Source organism: Mesoplodon mirus, assembly GCF_964341445.2.
Source record: "Mesoplodon mirus genome assembly, chromosome: 19".
Classification (NCBI taxonomy): domain Eukaryota; kingdom Metazoa; phylum Chordata; class Mammalia; order Artiodactyla; family Ziphiidae; genus Mesoplodon; species Mesoplodon mirus.
The window spans coordinates 10813014-10830679 of record NC_138995.1 but is presented as its reverse complement, the minus strand read 5'-3'; the positions used below and the strand labels follow the sequence as shown (position 1 = coordinate 10830679).

The 17666-nt window shown below is 41.9% G+C and overlaps 1 protein-coding gene across 1 annotated transcript in view; it reads right to left on the bottom strand.

Annotated features, from left to right (window-relative positions):
• ADAMTS18 (ADAM metallopeptidase with thrombospondin type 1 motif 18) overlaps positions 1–17666 on the bottom strand; it is an 83665-nt gene that overhangs the window by 48572 nt on the left and 17427 nt on the right. The window contains exons 8-11 of the mRNA XM_082608087.1: positions 15434–15529; positions 11250–11398; positions 4587–4759; positions 415–545 (exon numbers count right to left, since the gene is read on the bottom strand). Of these exons, the coding sequence (XP_082464213.1) occupies positions 415–545; positions 4587–4759; positions 11250–11398; positions 15434–15529 (549 nt within the window). The remainder of the gene's footprint in view (positions 1–414; positions 546–4586; positions 4760–11249; positions 11399–15433; positions 15530–17666) is intronic.

Sequence of the window (17666 nt, the reverse complement as noted above, 5' to 3'; positions counted from 1 at the left end):
GGAAGAAAAAGAAAAACTAATCTGAAATAAACAGAAGTGCTATTTCCAAACACACTTATGAGGCTCTAATCACATAGTGAAAATACTGAGTGAACACGAAAGAAAAGTCTACTACTACTATTATTTACATTCTAATTGAATTTTTACAACTACTGTGTAAAGTAGGATATATCATCATCTCCACATGTGGAAAGGGTGAAAAGGAGACTCAAAACACTGGACGGGGGTCACGCAGAAATTAAGAGGGAATTTGGAGATAAAACTCACATCCAACTTGAAAATGTTACCCTCTTCCACTACACCACCTGCTTTTATCCAGACCCAAGAATCTCTTGGAACACTTCTCATGCTATGCATTTGGTAGGAGGCAACACAAGCGTGACCATACACCCCGAAGCAGAAATGTTCTCTTACTTCACACATCCCATCAATGCAAACATCATTTTTGTGTGGGGAGCAAGGAGTTCCGTCTTTCACCTTGCTGGACATGGCAAAAAAGAATTCAAAGTTCTCAGCCTTGCAGTACAGCTTACATTGGTCTTCCTCTAGAAGCAAAGAGATCAAAAGAGGTCATGGTCAAGAGGAAATCATAGGAAAATCACACGAGTACCGAAAAGATGAGTTAAATTTAATTAGAAAGCTATTATGATCAAGACGGAAGATGTTACACAGTTTTCTGGCAGGGTGTGTGTGCAAGGGTGTGCCCGAGGGCAGATGTGTGTGGCTTTTAAAAATATAAATTCCTTTTAGTAATCCATATAAAGTCTGCTTTAACATTGATACATGAGAATTTTATTTTTCTAATCCTGAGTAAGAGCCATAATACACGTGATTGGTGGGTTGTGTCACTACCCTCCTTGGACAGTAGATATTTAAGGCTTTATAGGTGCTGAGGTCAGCCATTAACAATATGTAAATGAAGGACTATTGCTGTGTCCCAGTAAAATGTTATTTTTAAAAAACGGGCCAGATTTGGCCCACAGGTCATAGTCTGCTGACTGTGATTTAGGACACGGATTATTTTACATTTTTATTCAGTCTGTTAAGAGGGAAAATTCTAGGCACTTTGGAAAAAAGGCATATGGTCAATAATGTTTATAAAACATATAGAAAAGAAGCATATCATGAAAAGGAGGAGGAAGCAAACAAACTAAACATTAAGGCTAAAAAAATGTAATTTTTATTGATCATTAAGTCCCTGAGAAGTTTCTGGTATCACAGGCAAAAACAAATAAGTATTATCTCTATAGAGCACTTGTTTTCAGAGAGGAGTTATTGTGCTTATTTCTCCAATAGAAAGAGTTCTTTTTTGGCCAGGAATTCCAGATGACGTTTCTCCCATGAGACCTGATGTGCGACTCTGTGATATCCCTGATAACAGTTTTACAACAAATGTGTAAACAGCCTGCAAACGGTTGTGCTTCATAAAACCTCTCAATAAAAGACAAAGTCAAAAATATGAAGGCAGTGAAATTATTATGGTCCAAATATGCAGCCATGTAGATGGATTGCATTTTTTTCCTTACCTAGGAATTCTTTCTAATAGAAGTTTTATCTCACGCCCCCTACCCTGTGCATGTGAGATTAGGGAGCTGGAAGACATGTTACCCTCTTTTTTCTCCCTCATTCCCAGGAATTAACAAGTTCTAGAAAGTTCAGTTTTTCCAGGACAGGTTCCTGGGAAAGTTTAGGAACTAGTCTATTAGAAAGAAACAAAGAAGCTGGGGCGGGTGGTAAATTAAGAGTTTGGGATTAACAGATACACACTACTATATATAAACAGATAAACAACAAGGTCCTACTCCATAGCACAGAGAACTATACTCAATATCTTGTAATAACCTGTAATGGAAAAGAGTCTGAAAAAGAATATATATATGTATATACACACACACACAACTGAATCACTTTCCTGTACACCTGAAACTAACACAACATTGTAAATCAACTATACTTCAATTAAAAAAAAAGAAACAAGGGGCTTCCCTGGTGGCGCAGTGGTTGAGAGTCTGCCTGCTGATGCAGGGACACGGGTTTGTGCCCCGGTCCGGGAGGATCCCACATGCCATGGGGCGGCTAGGCCCGTGAGCCATGGCTGCTGAGCCTGCGCGTCCGGAGCCTGTGCTCCGCAACGGGAGAGGCCACAACAGTGAGAGGCCCGTGTACCGCAAAAAAAAAAAAAAAAAAACCAGAAACAAGAAGGAAACTCATCACTGGAAGACAAAGACTGTCTACGTTTATGAATAAATTCTCCCCCTGATTTTTCCCAAACTGCATGAATGGCACAGACCTTCAAATCATGGTCAGTCTTTTCGATTTTATATAAGTATCAAAAGGAGAAGAGGGAAGGATTAGAAGGCCTTAACTTTTCTGTCTCTCACTCTAGGATGTGCGACCCTAAGGCTGGGGTGTCTGTTTTTTATTCTTTATTGTTATTTTTTGGCCAAGCGGCATGTGGGATCTTAGTTCCCTGACCAGGGATAGAACCCATGCCCCCTGCAGTGGAAGCGCGGAGTCTAAACCACTGGACCGCCAGGGAAGTTCCTGGGGTCTCTGTTTTATTCAATGTACTCGCCTCTGTATCTAGCAGAGTGTCTCCCAGGCAGTAAGTACTCAGTCATCATCTGTTCAGTGAATGAATGAAATGCCAGGCTCCCTACCTGGTAAAAACTGCAATAATATGAGTGAAAGACATGTGAAATCAAAAACCATTTTATAAGTCACAAAGTTTAGCTGCTTCACTTTCTCTTTATGTATTCAACCCACAACTTATCTAAAGGATGATAACCACAGATTCTGTGCACACTATATTTAAAGGAAGACGTGGGAAAGACCAAGGATTATCCAAGAAGACAAAGCAAAGGAAGGACAAGAGAGTCTTGGAGAAAGAACCATAGATGAGAAACATGGAATTAGGGGTGAATACAGCCAAGAGAAAATAAGTCTTCAAGTGTCAGAACTGACAGCAACTGCAGCTATCCTAAGTGTCCATGGGAACCTGCTGCATGGCACCCTTCCTAGGTAATTTCTTAGTTCCTGATAGAATGTCTCTAGTGAGAGCATTCACTGCTCAGGATGGGACATGCTTCCATTAAGGACAGTTGATATTTATTTATTCATTTGTTCCAGAAGTTATAAGTATGTTCCAAGCGCTGTTCTTAGATGAGAGAGATACAAGCATACTCAAAACGGACAAAGGCTTCAACCCTGGGGAACCTAATAATTCTTGTGGGGAGAAAGATAATGAATAAATGCCAATACAATATCAATTCTCGCACCAAGAGCAATGAAGAATAAAGCAGGGCAAAGGATTCAGAAAATGACAGGAAGGAAGGTCTCTCTGAGGACACGGCCACAGGAACCATAGGAATTTCTGAGCATGTGAATTAATTCTGTTTTCAGAAGCAATTTCCAATAAATTGAAATCTCCCTCTGTTCAATCCCTCTTTGAATTTTTGAAGGTAACTAGTTTCTCTCCTACAGTCAACATCTGTCAGTCCCTCACTGCTTTCTCCTAAGACACAGATTTCAGAATTTTAATGTCAGTCCCAATTTGTGCTTTTAGACAAGCAGCTTTTGGACCCAGAACTAGATTCACACTCCTGCAACGGCTGGGCTGGTGTTGAGCAAAGCTGTAGTACCATCCCCTTTGATTTGGAGATGTTACTCGTTATAACGATGTCTCTGATTACATTAGCTTCTTTTTGGTCACTGATTATATAGGTTCATTCTGAGCTTTCGCACAGAAGCAGCCCTCCATCTTATTTCCCATGAATTACCATTAAATTTGGTCTCTTCCCATTCTGCATATGTACAATTGGGATTCACGTTAATCCCTTTTCCAAAGGAAGAGTGGATGAGTTTTGATAAAGCAAGTGAATGGAAAAAAATGAAAAGGAAACAACCAGAATGGTGACAGCTTATTCTGCACAGGTAACACAAAGTACGTTAAATTTGGTACTTGTACTTTGTACAGATGGTCTAAAATAAATTTTGATGCTGAGCCAAAATCAAATCAAATCAACATAAAAGATCAAATACAAGCCACTACTTTAAGGTATAATAAGTACGAAGAACTTAATATAGAGACATTTTTTATTCATGATGTGCGTGTGTGTGTGTGTGTGTGTGTGTGTGTGTGTGTGTGTGTGTACACTCTGCAAATAGGCCTTTCCATGCTTGTAATCATCTACCACCTCAGGTACCGAGTATGGTGTCTCTATGGGGCATATATGGTTTCATGAGTTTTTGGTCTGGACAATTCATACCAATTTCAATTAACATCCCTGGGAGACTTAATTGCTGAAATGTCAAAGGTAAGTTTAGAAACGTAAGTACATTCCAAACACATGAACTCTTCGACTTATACATGTGGGAGGAAAGGGGTGTCTTGTGGAAAAAAAAAAGTGTGGAAAAATAAACAAAACCTAAAGCAGTGAATGAAAAACTGGGCCAGGACGGGTCTGGGGAATGAAAGGTAAACATGGAAACTTTTTTACACAGGCAGCAATTTCTTCTGTGTTGTTCATTCACGTTACTGTTCACATAGAGACATATTTGTTTGAGGTTCGTAGAGACCAAATTACCTTCCACTTTCGTATAGGGTTTCCACTGGTAGAACCATCCACGGAAAGGTTTGCTGTTATATTCTGCACACTGCTGGGCTCGAAAATCCAAGCTATTTTCATTACAAGGGTTAATATTGCACAGCTGATATATGCGGCTAGAGCCATGACAGAACTTGCCACCATACTGAGGCCTAAAAAGAAAATTCAAGATCTTTAATACTAGCAACCAAAAGGCTATTAGTCACAGGCAGTAATATAAGGAGGGACAATCAAGATGATCATGGTCACAGTGTATGCAGTGCATACGGTCCATTACACAAATGGAAATACGTAGTCTACTACCCTTATGTCCCAACCCTTCTTATACCCATGGCAGACATAACTAATCAATCAAGGATTTTTCTTTTTCTTTGCTTTCTTTTCTCAACAGAGCCCTTGGGTAGCCACTACCACTGCTCATCAATTGCCATGTTAGACCAAACTTACTTGCCACCTCTGAGCCAATTTTTACATTCTGGCGATTTCCATAAAGACTGATGAAGGCATATTCTTTTTTTTTTTTTTTTTTTTTTTTTTTTTTTTTTTTGCAGTATGCGGGCCTCCCATTGCTGTGGCCTCTCCCGTTGCGGAGCACAGGCTCCGGACGCGCAGGCCCAGCGGCCATGGCTCACGGGCCCAGCCGCTCTGCGGCATGTGGGATCCTCCCAGACCGGGGCACGAACCCGCATCCCCTGCATCGGCAGGCGGACTCTCAACCACTGCGCCACCAGGGAAGCCCGAAGGCATATTCTTGACACTCATCCTATCACCTCATGCGTTAGGGAAATCTGTAAACACACCTAAATGTTCTTGTTAATGTAGATGTGTGCTTGTGTGCTACACATGCAAACACACACGCCCCACATGTTGGCATCAAAGCTCTTTCAACGCAGACCCAACTCCTCCCCAGCTTGTCTCCCATCTCTGACCACTCCCGTAATCTTCCTACAACTTGCCATGCACCTGCTGTGATGTAGAACAGCGGTCCCCAACCTTTTTGGCACCAGTTTTGTGGAAGACAATTCTTCCAGGAACCGGGGTGGGGGGTGGACGGCAGGGGATGGTTCAGGAGGCAATGCGAGCCATGGGGAGCGGCAGATGAAGCTTCACTCCCTCGCCCGCCACTCAGCTCCTGCTGTGCGGCCCGACTCCTAACAGGCTGTGGACCGGTACCAGTCCGCAGCCTGGGGGCTGGGGACCCCTGACGTAGAAGGTCAGTCAGGACACTGAGGATATTACATGCCATATTTTCCAACCCAGCTTTGTCAGTCACGGAGCTGATAGTTTGATGACTGTCAGACTCACGTGTGCTTTATTCTAATTGATTCTAAACTCGGGGGGAAAAACATGTCCTTGTTTTCATCTGCATAATCGCTTTTGAACGTTGCAGGTGGCCTGCTCCTTTCCTGCCAAGCACAATGGGAAATGGATTTCCAGAGTAGGGAATCCCATTAGAACATAAATAATTATGATCTAATGCAAGCTCTTTAAGATCTTGCTACGCAGACGGCAAAAACCAGAAAGCAAAATAAAAGGAGCGTCAACCACACTGAAAGTTACCAGTGACATCTTACCCAGCTTACTCCTGGCACAAAGCAATTGCTTCTTTTCATTTCCATTTTTGTAGTTTTCTCCTAAGGCTAAATCCCAACTATGGATCACCTCGTACAAAAGCTCAAGGCAAACATGTAACGTGAAAGAAGGCTCCAAGTTAATAAATTTCTGTGATTAAAACTCCTTGTCTCTTTAGGAAGCACAAGAATGCTATAAAACACCCCTGGATTTGCTTCAGCATATTTTATCAAATTCTCCTATGCTAAAATGGATTCAACAGAAATGGGAAGTGTCACAACGCCAGAATGAGATTTTTAAGCTATTTCAAAACATTCTGGAACAACTACTAAAACATTCAGCAGTCATTGTGCTAGATTAAATCCCTGAAGACTTCTTAAATCATTATCCAAAAAGCATTTAGAAAAACCTTAAAGTGCCATAAGAGAGCCTTACTCTTTCCTGGTCATCTTTATAAGTCATAATTAAAATTTTCTCAGTGTAAGCCTTTCTCGTCGGAGAGTTTAAGCTTCGTTTAGACTACTCAGATTCAATAAAGTGAAAGAGGACCATTTGTGGCTTCTTCAACTCAGAAACTGTAACATGGGAAAGACCTCAAAACTCATATAGCCATCCCCTCATTTTATAGATGAAGTGAGGAACGGCTAATAGAGCTACCAAAATGTGCTCAGTGAAGGTCACATGTCTAGAAAGAGACAGAACAGAGCTCAACCTCATCCCTTTGGGCTCTCCTGGCTGCTGGTCCTGCTCTGCCCGGCATGCATTTAACTGAGTTAGGCTAGAGGGGTGGGGCATGAGAAGACCAAGAGGGAGACAGTGGTGTCCAGTGGTTAGGGAACTGGCCTTGGACAGTGAAGCAGACCTGAACTGAAACAGTCTCTGCTCTTTCCCAGCTTAACTTTAGGCAATTTTCGTTAACCACCTAATCTGTAAAATGAGAACAGCTGTGATGATCATCTGAGAGACTGTTGGTAAAGAATTTAGGGCAGAGTCCACAGCCTAGCTAGCACAAATAAATTGTACCCATTTTACAGTGCTTTCTACTTTTAATGACTGGAAAAAATTTGGACTTTGCCATCAAATCCTCAATTACAGATACATTTTTTTTCTGCAGCTTTGAACATGAGTATTAGGATAAATTAACAGAAAATTCTACCATGATGTCCCTTGGTACAATGAGTTATCATTAAAAAAAAAACAACAGAAAACAAATATCTAGGCACCTGATTTTTTCTTTGTATTAAGCTACTATAAAGTATACCCATATTTGCTTCTGCATCATTTACCAAGTCCTGACTACAAATGGTTATTGTTGGCTGACTGGCTGATCACTAATATTGGTTGGGAAGCTCTGTTTAAAAAAAAAATATATATATATATATATATATCACATACATATACACATATACACACATATATATTTATACATACATATATTTACATATACATGATTTACATACACACATGGATACATATACATAAATAATATTCCTGGGCCCTCTGCAGGCTTTCTCAATAAAAATACATGATGAGGAATATCAAGAAGTCAGTGTTTTTTAAAGCACACTTGGTGATTCTGATAATCAGCTCAGCCCGGAATTTACTGGTTGAAAAATGGGCCAGAGATATGATTCAATGATTATCCTGGCACTGTGACTCTAGTGGTATGATATTCTTTCTCAAGTTGACTCATGTTTTAGGAGAGTTCTAGAATGCCTTAGCACATTTACTTATCACTATTTGAATTTTATTATTTGAATTTTCACTATTAATTTTCTTGAACAGAGTGTATAGGCATCTCACGAGGCCCTCTTCCAGGGACCCAGAAAAAATGTTCGCTGTAAGGATGAAGACAGTGGGATCTTGGTCTGACTCTACCATGTCCAGCTCGGTGACCCGAGCAAGAGCTGCTCCTCTGAATGGGCCCCTCTGTCTCCCCTGGCTACCCATTTGCAGAATCACTAGGTGAAACAACAGGTTTCAACTCACGTATCTGTTCTAACTTGATTGGGAGCAAACGCCTGGAGAAGTCTTTTGAGAAGGCTCCTGAGGCACAGTGGGGAACAGCAGAAAAGAGGGGGCTTTGATCAATTAAAAAGGTCTGTCACAGACATGGGACGAAGAAGACGGACCATAGGTGCCAGGTACTGGCCATTCCAGAACCAGATAACCTTTCAATTCTTTTGAAGCTGAAAAGTTGGATAAATCCATGACCCAACCAGACATGATTCATTTTTTATGAAACAAACGATGTTCTGAGAAAACCATCATTACTGTGCAATGAAATGCTCACATTGCTTTTCATGGGAAAAAATGAAATGGTTAGGCTGATCTGAACAGACCAAGTGTTTAAACTGAAGCAAGCGAGAAGTAAGTAACTTGAAAGAGGGAGAAAAAAACAGCTTTACGACAACAATGTGAAATAAGAACGGAGAACTGATTCAATTGTCTCGAAGCAGCCAATCATTTACTTGTTTTGTGACTTCGTGCATAATTAGACAGAATCCTGATTAGCCTTAATCTTGTTTAAAATGATAAAACTGCACCAAGTGGAACTACTCCAGTGATTAATTCTTTTATAGGCATCTCTAAAGTTACCGTATGCTATTTCCACAAACAATGCCCTATTATAATGAGTGTTCTCAATCCCACAGATATGAGAGGTTTTAATTTAAATCTCAGGGGCGTCATTCATACACTTCACCAGCAGAGTTATTAAATTAGGTAATCTCTTTCTTTCTTGGGAAAGTAGCGAGATTGTAAAATGTTGCGATGTATGAGAACCAGATCCATGAAATATGCTGCAAAAATGAAAAGTAATACAATGATTTTAACAATTCTATCCAAGACACGGGCTACATTCAAAGTATGAGGAGGGTGTTTTTAATAATCTGGTATAAACTGCAAACGGATCACAAGCCTCCCTACCACGAGACCTAGTTATTGGGTCTCATAGGCGCAGAGCATCTCAACTGGGAACGACTTTGCCCCCTACAGGATGCTTGGCCAAGTCTGGAGATATTTTCATTGCCATAACTTGGAGGTTGGGGGCAGGGGGACTCATCCTACTGGCATCAAGTGGGTAGACGTCAGGATTGCTACTAAACGCCCTGCCACATACAGGACAAACCCCCCAAACAAAAAATTTTCAGCCTAAAATGTTAAGAGTGCCAAAGCTGAGCGATCCTAGATCAGCCTGAGATATTGCAAGCACCTAACAAACCATGGTCAAAGCATCTCCAAACCCTCCCTTACATTTTGGAACAAACTGGCCTCTTGACCCGGCTCAGATGAAGTACAATTTGTCTTTTCAAAAATTTCCTTTTGCTCTAATTTCATTATTTATTTAAATTTGCAATCCACCAGGGCTTCCCTGGTGGCGCAGTGGTTGAGAATCTGCCTGCTAATGCAGGGGACACGGGTTCGAGCCCTGGTCTGGGAGGATCCCACATGCCGCGGAGCAGCTAGGCCCGTGAGCCACAACTACTGAGCCTGCGCGTCTGGAGCCTGTGTTCCGCAAAAAGAGAGGCTGCGATAGTGAGAGGCCCGCGCACCGCGATGAAGAGTGACCCCCGCTTGCCACAACTAGAGAAAGCCCTCGCACAGAAACGAAGACCCAACACAGCAAAAATAAATAAATTAATAAACTCCTACCCTCAACATCTTAAAAAAAAAAAATTTGCAATCCACCAAACATTTATGCAATGCTTGCCATGTGCCAGGCAATTTGAAAAGCCCTTTACAAGTACCAGCTCAGTTGAGGTAGGTCCCATCATTATCCCCTTTTTACAAATGAGGGACCCAGAGCAGGGAGAGTTAGCCGTCCAAGGCCGCCTAGCAAGGAAGGGGTGGACCAGGAGGCTCACTTAGGTTCCTGGGCTTGAGAGTCTCTGTTCTCAACCTCCATGCTATACCACCAACCGAATCGTGTGGTAAAATTAAATCCACTAGTTTTTCAGGGTCCCATCAGTTTCTTCTCATCCCCATAGCCTTCTCCAAAGTCCAATTTCATCAGGAAGGCCTCTGCCCGCTGTTCCTGAGGACTGACCCTCTGTTACCCGTGTTCCTGGCGAGTTTAGGATGAGGATGATGAAAACCACACGGACCCCAGAACCTTTTGCCAAATGCCCAATGGATGCTCCCCAGTGTGCTGGGAATTCTATAGACACAATCTCTAATTCCCCCAAACCATGTGAGGTGGGCGCTGTCATCTCCATTTTATACATAAACCCAACCTCCAAGTTCAAGCGATCTTCCCAAAGCCACACAATTAATAAGTGACAGACCCAGGATATGGAGTCATATCTTTCCATCCCCAAGTTCTGAGCTCTTTGGACATCACCACTCCAGTCAGGAACTGTACATCTCACACTTGTTTCACATGCAAATTAGAGCAGATAAAAGGAACCTAAAACCACCTTCATTTCACAGAGCACAGAGGGCAGCTCAGACTCCCAGGACCACCAGATCAGATGGTGCCCACAAGCCAATCTCAACCCAGGGATGTTTGGATTAGTCCTCCCAGCATTTTATTTTTCTAAAGAAAATTGAATTTGTTGTCAATATTTTAAAAATTGGGAAGTTTCACACAACAGTTTTTCGGATTTCTGGTTTCTCTTGAAAAGTCAGGCTGATCTGTCAACACATGCTGATGTACATTCCTGTAAGGCAAAAATCAGCATACTTTCTCCAGTTCATCAGTTTGCAACACACACACACACACACACACACACACGAGTCTACCAGCCAAGCTTCTCTGTTCTACAACATCCCAGGCATGCAGCTCTAATTTAGATGCAGAAAGTAATTCACACCATTACTGGAGTCCGTGATAGCAGAGTCACACAGAGAATAACTCCTTTGCTGTTTTGAGGTTTCTGCCCGTCATACCTCCCCCAGTGCATACACCCTTTATATATAAGCAGTAAAACCCTCATTCGTTGATTGCTATTAAGCAGATGGAAGAAAACTACACTTAAAAACAGGTATAAACAAGACAGACAAAGATGCAATATGTAACAGGCTGAAGGTTCATGCCTTACAAATACTGACTTTGTGTCAGAGCCTTACTTGGGGTTATTGCAGTGTCTCTCCTGATGCTTCACGCCTCCACCACACGTTCGGGAACACTCTGACCACTTCGACCAGGTGGACCACTGGCCGTGGATGGGCCGAGGCCCGTGCTCCCCAAACTTGACACACTGGCCTTGCCGACACCACTGTGAAAAGAATGTGTGACTTTCAGAGACCACCTGGGGAAAGCACGCGGAGATGCCTTGATAGCATCCCTTTCGCTAGCTGTGCATACACACTGGTACCCTGCCTTCGCCACGTGCATTTTGAAAGGCTGACATCTAGGGAGAAGGGGCATTTGTCACCAAAAGGCTGAGTATGACAGGACAGGCTTTGTGAGCTGTCCAGGTGACATGTTCAGATAAGGATCTACCCTACCGCCTACGGAGGCAGCGCAGACACGAAGGCGAGCCTCCCTTGACATTTGGAAACAATGGGGCTCAGAGAACCCTTGGGCTCATTGTTTCTTCCAGGAGAATCAGTTTTTCAGATATGAACACAGAATTTATCATGATTATCACATCCGAAAGACAGATACAAGTATGCATACGTTTTTATTTCAAATCATCCCTACAGAGCATTTCTGTTGGAACCGAGTAGCTTTCAGGCTACACGAATTGTGCTTTTAGATGACGCCTTTGCCCCCTTCTGTATGAAAGGTCCCTGTGTCAGACCCTCTGATGACTTTGAACCGAGTGTCTTTTCTGAATCAGCTCTGGGTCTCTCATGTGCTGGTGATCTGCTCAGTCCGAGAGCTGTTTTCTGTGCTGACCTTTCCATTTGAGTTCTTCTTTGTCATCCAGTCCAGTTCTGTGGGTCACCTCTGTCCTCTGGGGTTGCACTCACCGCTGGGAGTGCTCTCCTTTTTCCCCCTGCGGCGCTTTTATTACGAGCAAGTTCTGCATGACTTAGAGCATAATTGCACACTTGCCTAAAAGCCTCTGCAATTAGATCCAAAGGGTTGGGGTTTGGATCGTGCCAGGTTCTGCCGAGGAGTGGGGATCGGTTACAGAATTACGGGGAGTTGGTTTCACGTTCAAATCTCCACTTTTCCCCCGTGATACACTTGGCTTCGTGGCGGTTTGTTGTGAGGCTTGGTTGCTAGTGCGCTTTGAGTAGGTCAAGAGATGGCTTCCTTCCTTCAGTTTCTTGCCATGTGCTGATGAATTCTTCTGTTTTCCATTTTTCTTTTCCCTGGATTAATTGCTACTTCAGAGTTTGCATGAAATCATATAATGTTGTTGAGAACTTTGACGGGGGAAGCAATGGGTCATTTGAGGATTTTGTCAACCATAAGCACGAACCTGAATCTTCCCCACCAAGAATGGCTGCGTCTCTCAGGCGCTGAGCTCAGTGGCTGGGACAAAATAACAACAAGAGCCAATAATAACAACAACATCAGCTACACTTTATTAAGTTGCTTCTCTGTGTGCACAATGGTGCGGGGGGCAAGATGAGGGAAAACTTCATATGCAGTTTCTAAAATAACCTTCACAAAGCACGTCACAGTTAATAACTATTTTCTGAGTGAGAGAAAGTTAGCAAAGAAATACTAACTTGCTCAAACTACCCAACTAGCTACACAACTAGCTGAGACCGGATTTAAACTCAGTAGCCTAAGGACATATTTACTACTCATCTCGGAGGCAAATGACTGACCAATGCATCTTAAGTCGAATTTTTTTTATTTTTTAGAAATATGGTTTTGAGATCTGTTCCAATCCTTCAATTAATTTGCCTTTCTTTTATTTCAGCATTCATCCTAGTATCAAGTTAAGCTGCTCAGAGATTTGTCTCCTCTGGCGTTTTTAATCAGTAGAGAAATCAGGAATACATAGGAATATACAAACATACATGCACGATCTGCATGTTTATTACATATAAAACGTAATATGTAAGATATATACATATATAGTTATATGGATCTATTCATATATACTTCTATCACTGCTTCTAATTTCAAATTAAATGGCCATGACTTGGGCAAATACCTTTTATAATAGACAGCAAGCACAAACCTTTCTTTCCTCTCACACATAACCTAGATAGAAGTATGAGACTTTCATATCCTCACATGTTTCCCAGTATTCGTGGCACAAATACCACTGAAGGACCAGCGAGAAGGGGGCAGGGAGGATTCAGGTGGGTTTCAGTTACAATGAAAGAAACAAAACATAGGGTGACTGCTACTCTACAAGACATGGCCCTGGCCTCATGGAGTTTACAGTTTAATGAATAGCCAATTACATCCCCTAGGGAAAGAAGACTCCAAGAACCATATCTATGAGCGCAGTGTAATTATACTGGAGTGAAGCTGGGTGGAAGTTACCAGAATGCTCTCAACTGAGGGTGACCTTACAGGAAAGGGCTTTTCCGCAGTTTATTATATAACCATAGTCTGGTGTTTCAAAATAGTGAGATGGGGGCAGTGGTCTAAGGACATCTATTTTCTAATTTCTGGCTTGATTAATCTCATGCTATATTAACTTAAGTCTAATCCAGAAGCAGTTTAGCCCCTGTCGAACTAGATCCTGGGTGTATTTACATAACAGACCTTTGATCTATGCCATTTATCACTTATTTTCCTCATTCACTATATAAATCTTTTCTCGTACATCCCTCTCATGTTTAATGCTGTTGCTTTCTTAATGAAAGAATGCCCACTAATACTCAACTTGCAAGTTTGAAACTTTGACACTCCAAAAATAAAAATGATGTGAGCAGTACTTACATATTCAATTAATTCATTGTTTTGTATCACCACAGCTAAAACACCCTTCTGCACATTTTCATTGAGAATCCTTACTGAGATTTCCTAAGACCAGAACATCTGATTAAAAATCGTATATGATGCTTCAATTTTTTTAATGTTTATTTTCTTTAAAATAAGAAGAGTTAAAAAAAATCTTTTTAGAGGTATTGAAGAAATGCCTTAACAAATATCAGAGAGCATCTTCTGAATATTCATTTATTTCGTGTGTCTGTGTCTTTGTCTTTATTGCTGGTCTCTTTGAAAAAGTCTCTCTTTCACCCAACTGAAGACCTTCAAATTCAAATTCCTTCACCCAACTGAAGAACTTCAAATTCAAATTCCAACAGCCATCTTGGGGCACCCAGTCATCGTAGTTTATTCTAATTGCACCCCTATTTCCAAGCAGGATTCACTTCTTATTCACTTGGGCTTCGATAGCAGCTACGCACTTCAAGAAGATGTGTTTAAAAAGAACCAAAGTTATTGGCTTCTGTGCAGGTTCCCCCACTGGACTGTAAATGTTTGGAGAGATAAAATGGAGTTTTATTTATCTCTGTAGATATTTCACCGATATCTAGTGGTCAAGAAATTATGATGGAATTGAATTCAATTTAAGTGGCCAATTCTTTTCTACAGGCTTGGCTGTCTCAAGAGAGCCAATGGCAGAGACTGAAAAACCTGCAATATCTCCAGCTCTCTCATTGTTCACAGCTTCTCTGTCATGGTATTTCAAAGTTATGCTTCAAATCTGGATCATTTTACTGGGACCTCAAGTGTATCTTTCCCTCCAGACTCTACTGGGAAAGGGGAAGAAAAATAGAAACTCATATATGAGAGTCCTTCCTTCAAAGCACAGAAATCTCCCATAATCTTCCATAATAGAAATGGTTCTTAGGGTTGAAGATATTGCAAGCGAAAAGACTTTCTGTACAACCTAGATGGAGATGCAGCTTGCCCTGCAAGATATGTTGCTGTAAGGGACAGGATGCTGCTATCGGGCATGTCAGTAGCTCAGTGATTGGTCCTGTGAGGTGCATCACACAGGCTTTGTATGGAGGCACAGTCCTTCCTTTGCTACTAAAGGAAAGATCTGCTTCCCAAGGCTTGTCTACACTGAATCAAGTTTAAAAAGCAAACAGTAAACAATGAAACGCTCCAGCTCGTTGAACTAGAAACATTTGAACCCAAGCCTCCATCTAAAAATGGAAAACAAAGGCAAAAGGAAAGAAACCTTCTGAAAAGATGGAGCCAACTTGGTTATATTCGCATTGAGTTTTAGAATAGCTGCTAAAGAATGCTGGTTAATTGAAAGCAAAGTCAGAAAACAGATGAAGCCAAAGCATTCCAGTCTGAGGTCACAGTACAAATAGTTTGGGTTCTACACTGTACTGAGTCTCTAGAACTAAAAACTAACAAGTATGCAGTTTACCATACTCAAGCCACAAACGGTCCCTTCCGCAGCAGGCATGAACTTGGTCTCACACCTGTGGCCCACTCGGTGGCACCAAAGTGATTTGCAAATGTCCTGAAAGGAAAGAAAGAGATGGCAAGGGTGATGATACAATAAAAACAAAAATATTCAAACCTGTTGTATAAAACATTCTATTTTCAGGTGGCCAAAATGGGACATTATCCAGAAAGTAGAGTCAAGTGAAGTTAGTAGTAGCAAGGTAACCAGTAATATGTCCTAGCAAATATGTAAGCAGGAAATTTCTACACTACCCATATAGTCATGTGTGTTTAGTAACGACTGGGAGGTAACAATAGTTAATTTGGAGACTATTTGCCTTTTAACTAAGAGATCTGGTTTCTAACCATCATCACTACCATCATCATCACCATCATCATCACCACCACCACCACCACCACCACCACCACCACCACCACCACCACCATCATCATCATCATCATCATCATCATCATCATCATCATCATCATCATCATTTAAGCAGAACAGACCAAGACTGGAATAATGCATGTCTGATTCAAATCCTTGTCCTGCATTTCCCGGTTGCAGGACCTATGGACATGCTATAGAAGCCCTTTAAACTGCAGTTTTCTCACCTGTGAATAAGTGATAAAATTAGCACATGCCTCAACAGGGTTGTTCTCAAGGATAAATGGTGTAAATGATCATCATCATTCCTTCTTCACCTTTATAATAATTTTCAAGCATTTGGACAATTTAATTCTTGCACTAGGCCTATGAAATAATTTAACTCTCATGCTGGATTGTAGTAGGCAGAATGATGGCCCCCAAAACAACCATGTCCTAATTCTTGGAACCTGTGACTATATTAGGTTATACAGCAAAGGAGAATTAAAGATGTAGATAAAATTAATGTTGCTAATCCGTTGACCTTGAGATGGGGAAGTGCTTAGATTTTCCAGATGGGCCCAAGGTAATCACAAGGGTCCTTAAACAGGGAAGAGGAAGACAGAAGAGAACCAGAGAGATGGCAGCAGGGGGAGGACTCAGGGAGGTGTTGCTGATTTTGAAGATGGAGGAAGAGGCCGTGACCCAAGAACGCCAGCCACTTTGGGAAGCTGGAGAAGGCAAGAGAATGGCCTCTCTTCTAGAGCTTCCAGAAGGAACACGACCTCGCCAACACTTGATTTTAGCCCAGTGTGATGCATTTCAGATGTCTACCTCCAGAACTGCAAGAAAATAAATCTGAGTTGTTTTAAGTCACTACGTTTGTGGAAATTTATTACAGCAGGCATAGGAAATAAATACTGTCGTTAACACCATTTAGTGGTGAACAGTAATTCCTCTTATAAACTCACTGAGATGAGGAAACTGAGCAAGATGCTGACAGTTTCAAGCTGTAAAGTCTCCCAGCTGGTAAGTGGCAAAGGCAAGACTCAAACTGTCCTGATTTCAGAGTCCAGATCCTTGACCATTGCTCTGGACCTGGATGTGCCATCAATGGATGCTAGAAAGTTCTCAACTTCTCCAGGCCTTGGCTGCCTATCTATAAAGGAGGGGGGGGTACTTCCTTGGTGGCACAGTGGTTGAGAATCTGCCTGCCAATGCAGGGGACATGGGATCGAACCCTGCTCTAGGAAGATGCCACATGCTGCGGAGCAACTAAGCCTGTGCGCCACAACTACTGAGCCTGTGCTCTACAGCCCGCAAGTCACAACTACTGAGCCCCCATGCCACAACTACCGAGCCCATGCGCCTAGGGCCCGTGCTCCGCAACAAGAGAAGCCACCGCAATGAGAAGCCCGCGCACCTCAAAGAAGAATAGTCCCCGCTCGCCACAACTAGAGAAAGCCTGGGCACAGCAATGAAGACCCAACGCAGCCAAAAATAAAAGAAATAAAAAAATAAAGGAAGGGGACTGAACCAGATTTCTTCCAGCTCAAAAGGTGGAGTTGCTTTTCAGAATGACATCATTAATGGAATGTCAAAATCATGAATCGCCAAAGTCATTCCAGTTTGTTCACCGCATTCTATTGACTAAGGTAGAAAGTGAACACATCTATTTTGGGGAAAACAGTAGCGATGAGCGAGGATACAAAACACGTGTACAACACGTGGTCACGTGTTGTACTCCTGAAAATCCAATGAACCAGGCAGGCACCTGATTCTCCAAGCATTCCAGTTAATAGCCATTTCATGGTTAGAAAATATGGCAAGAACATACTTAGAAATA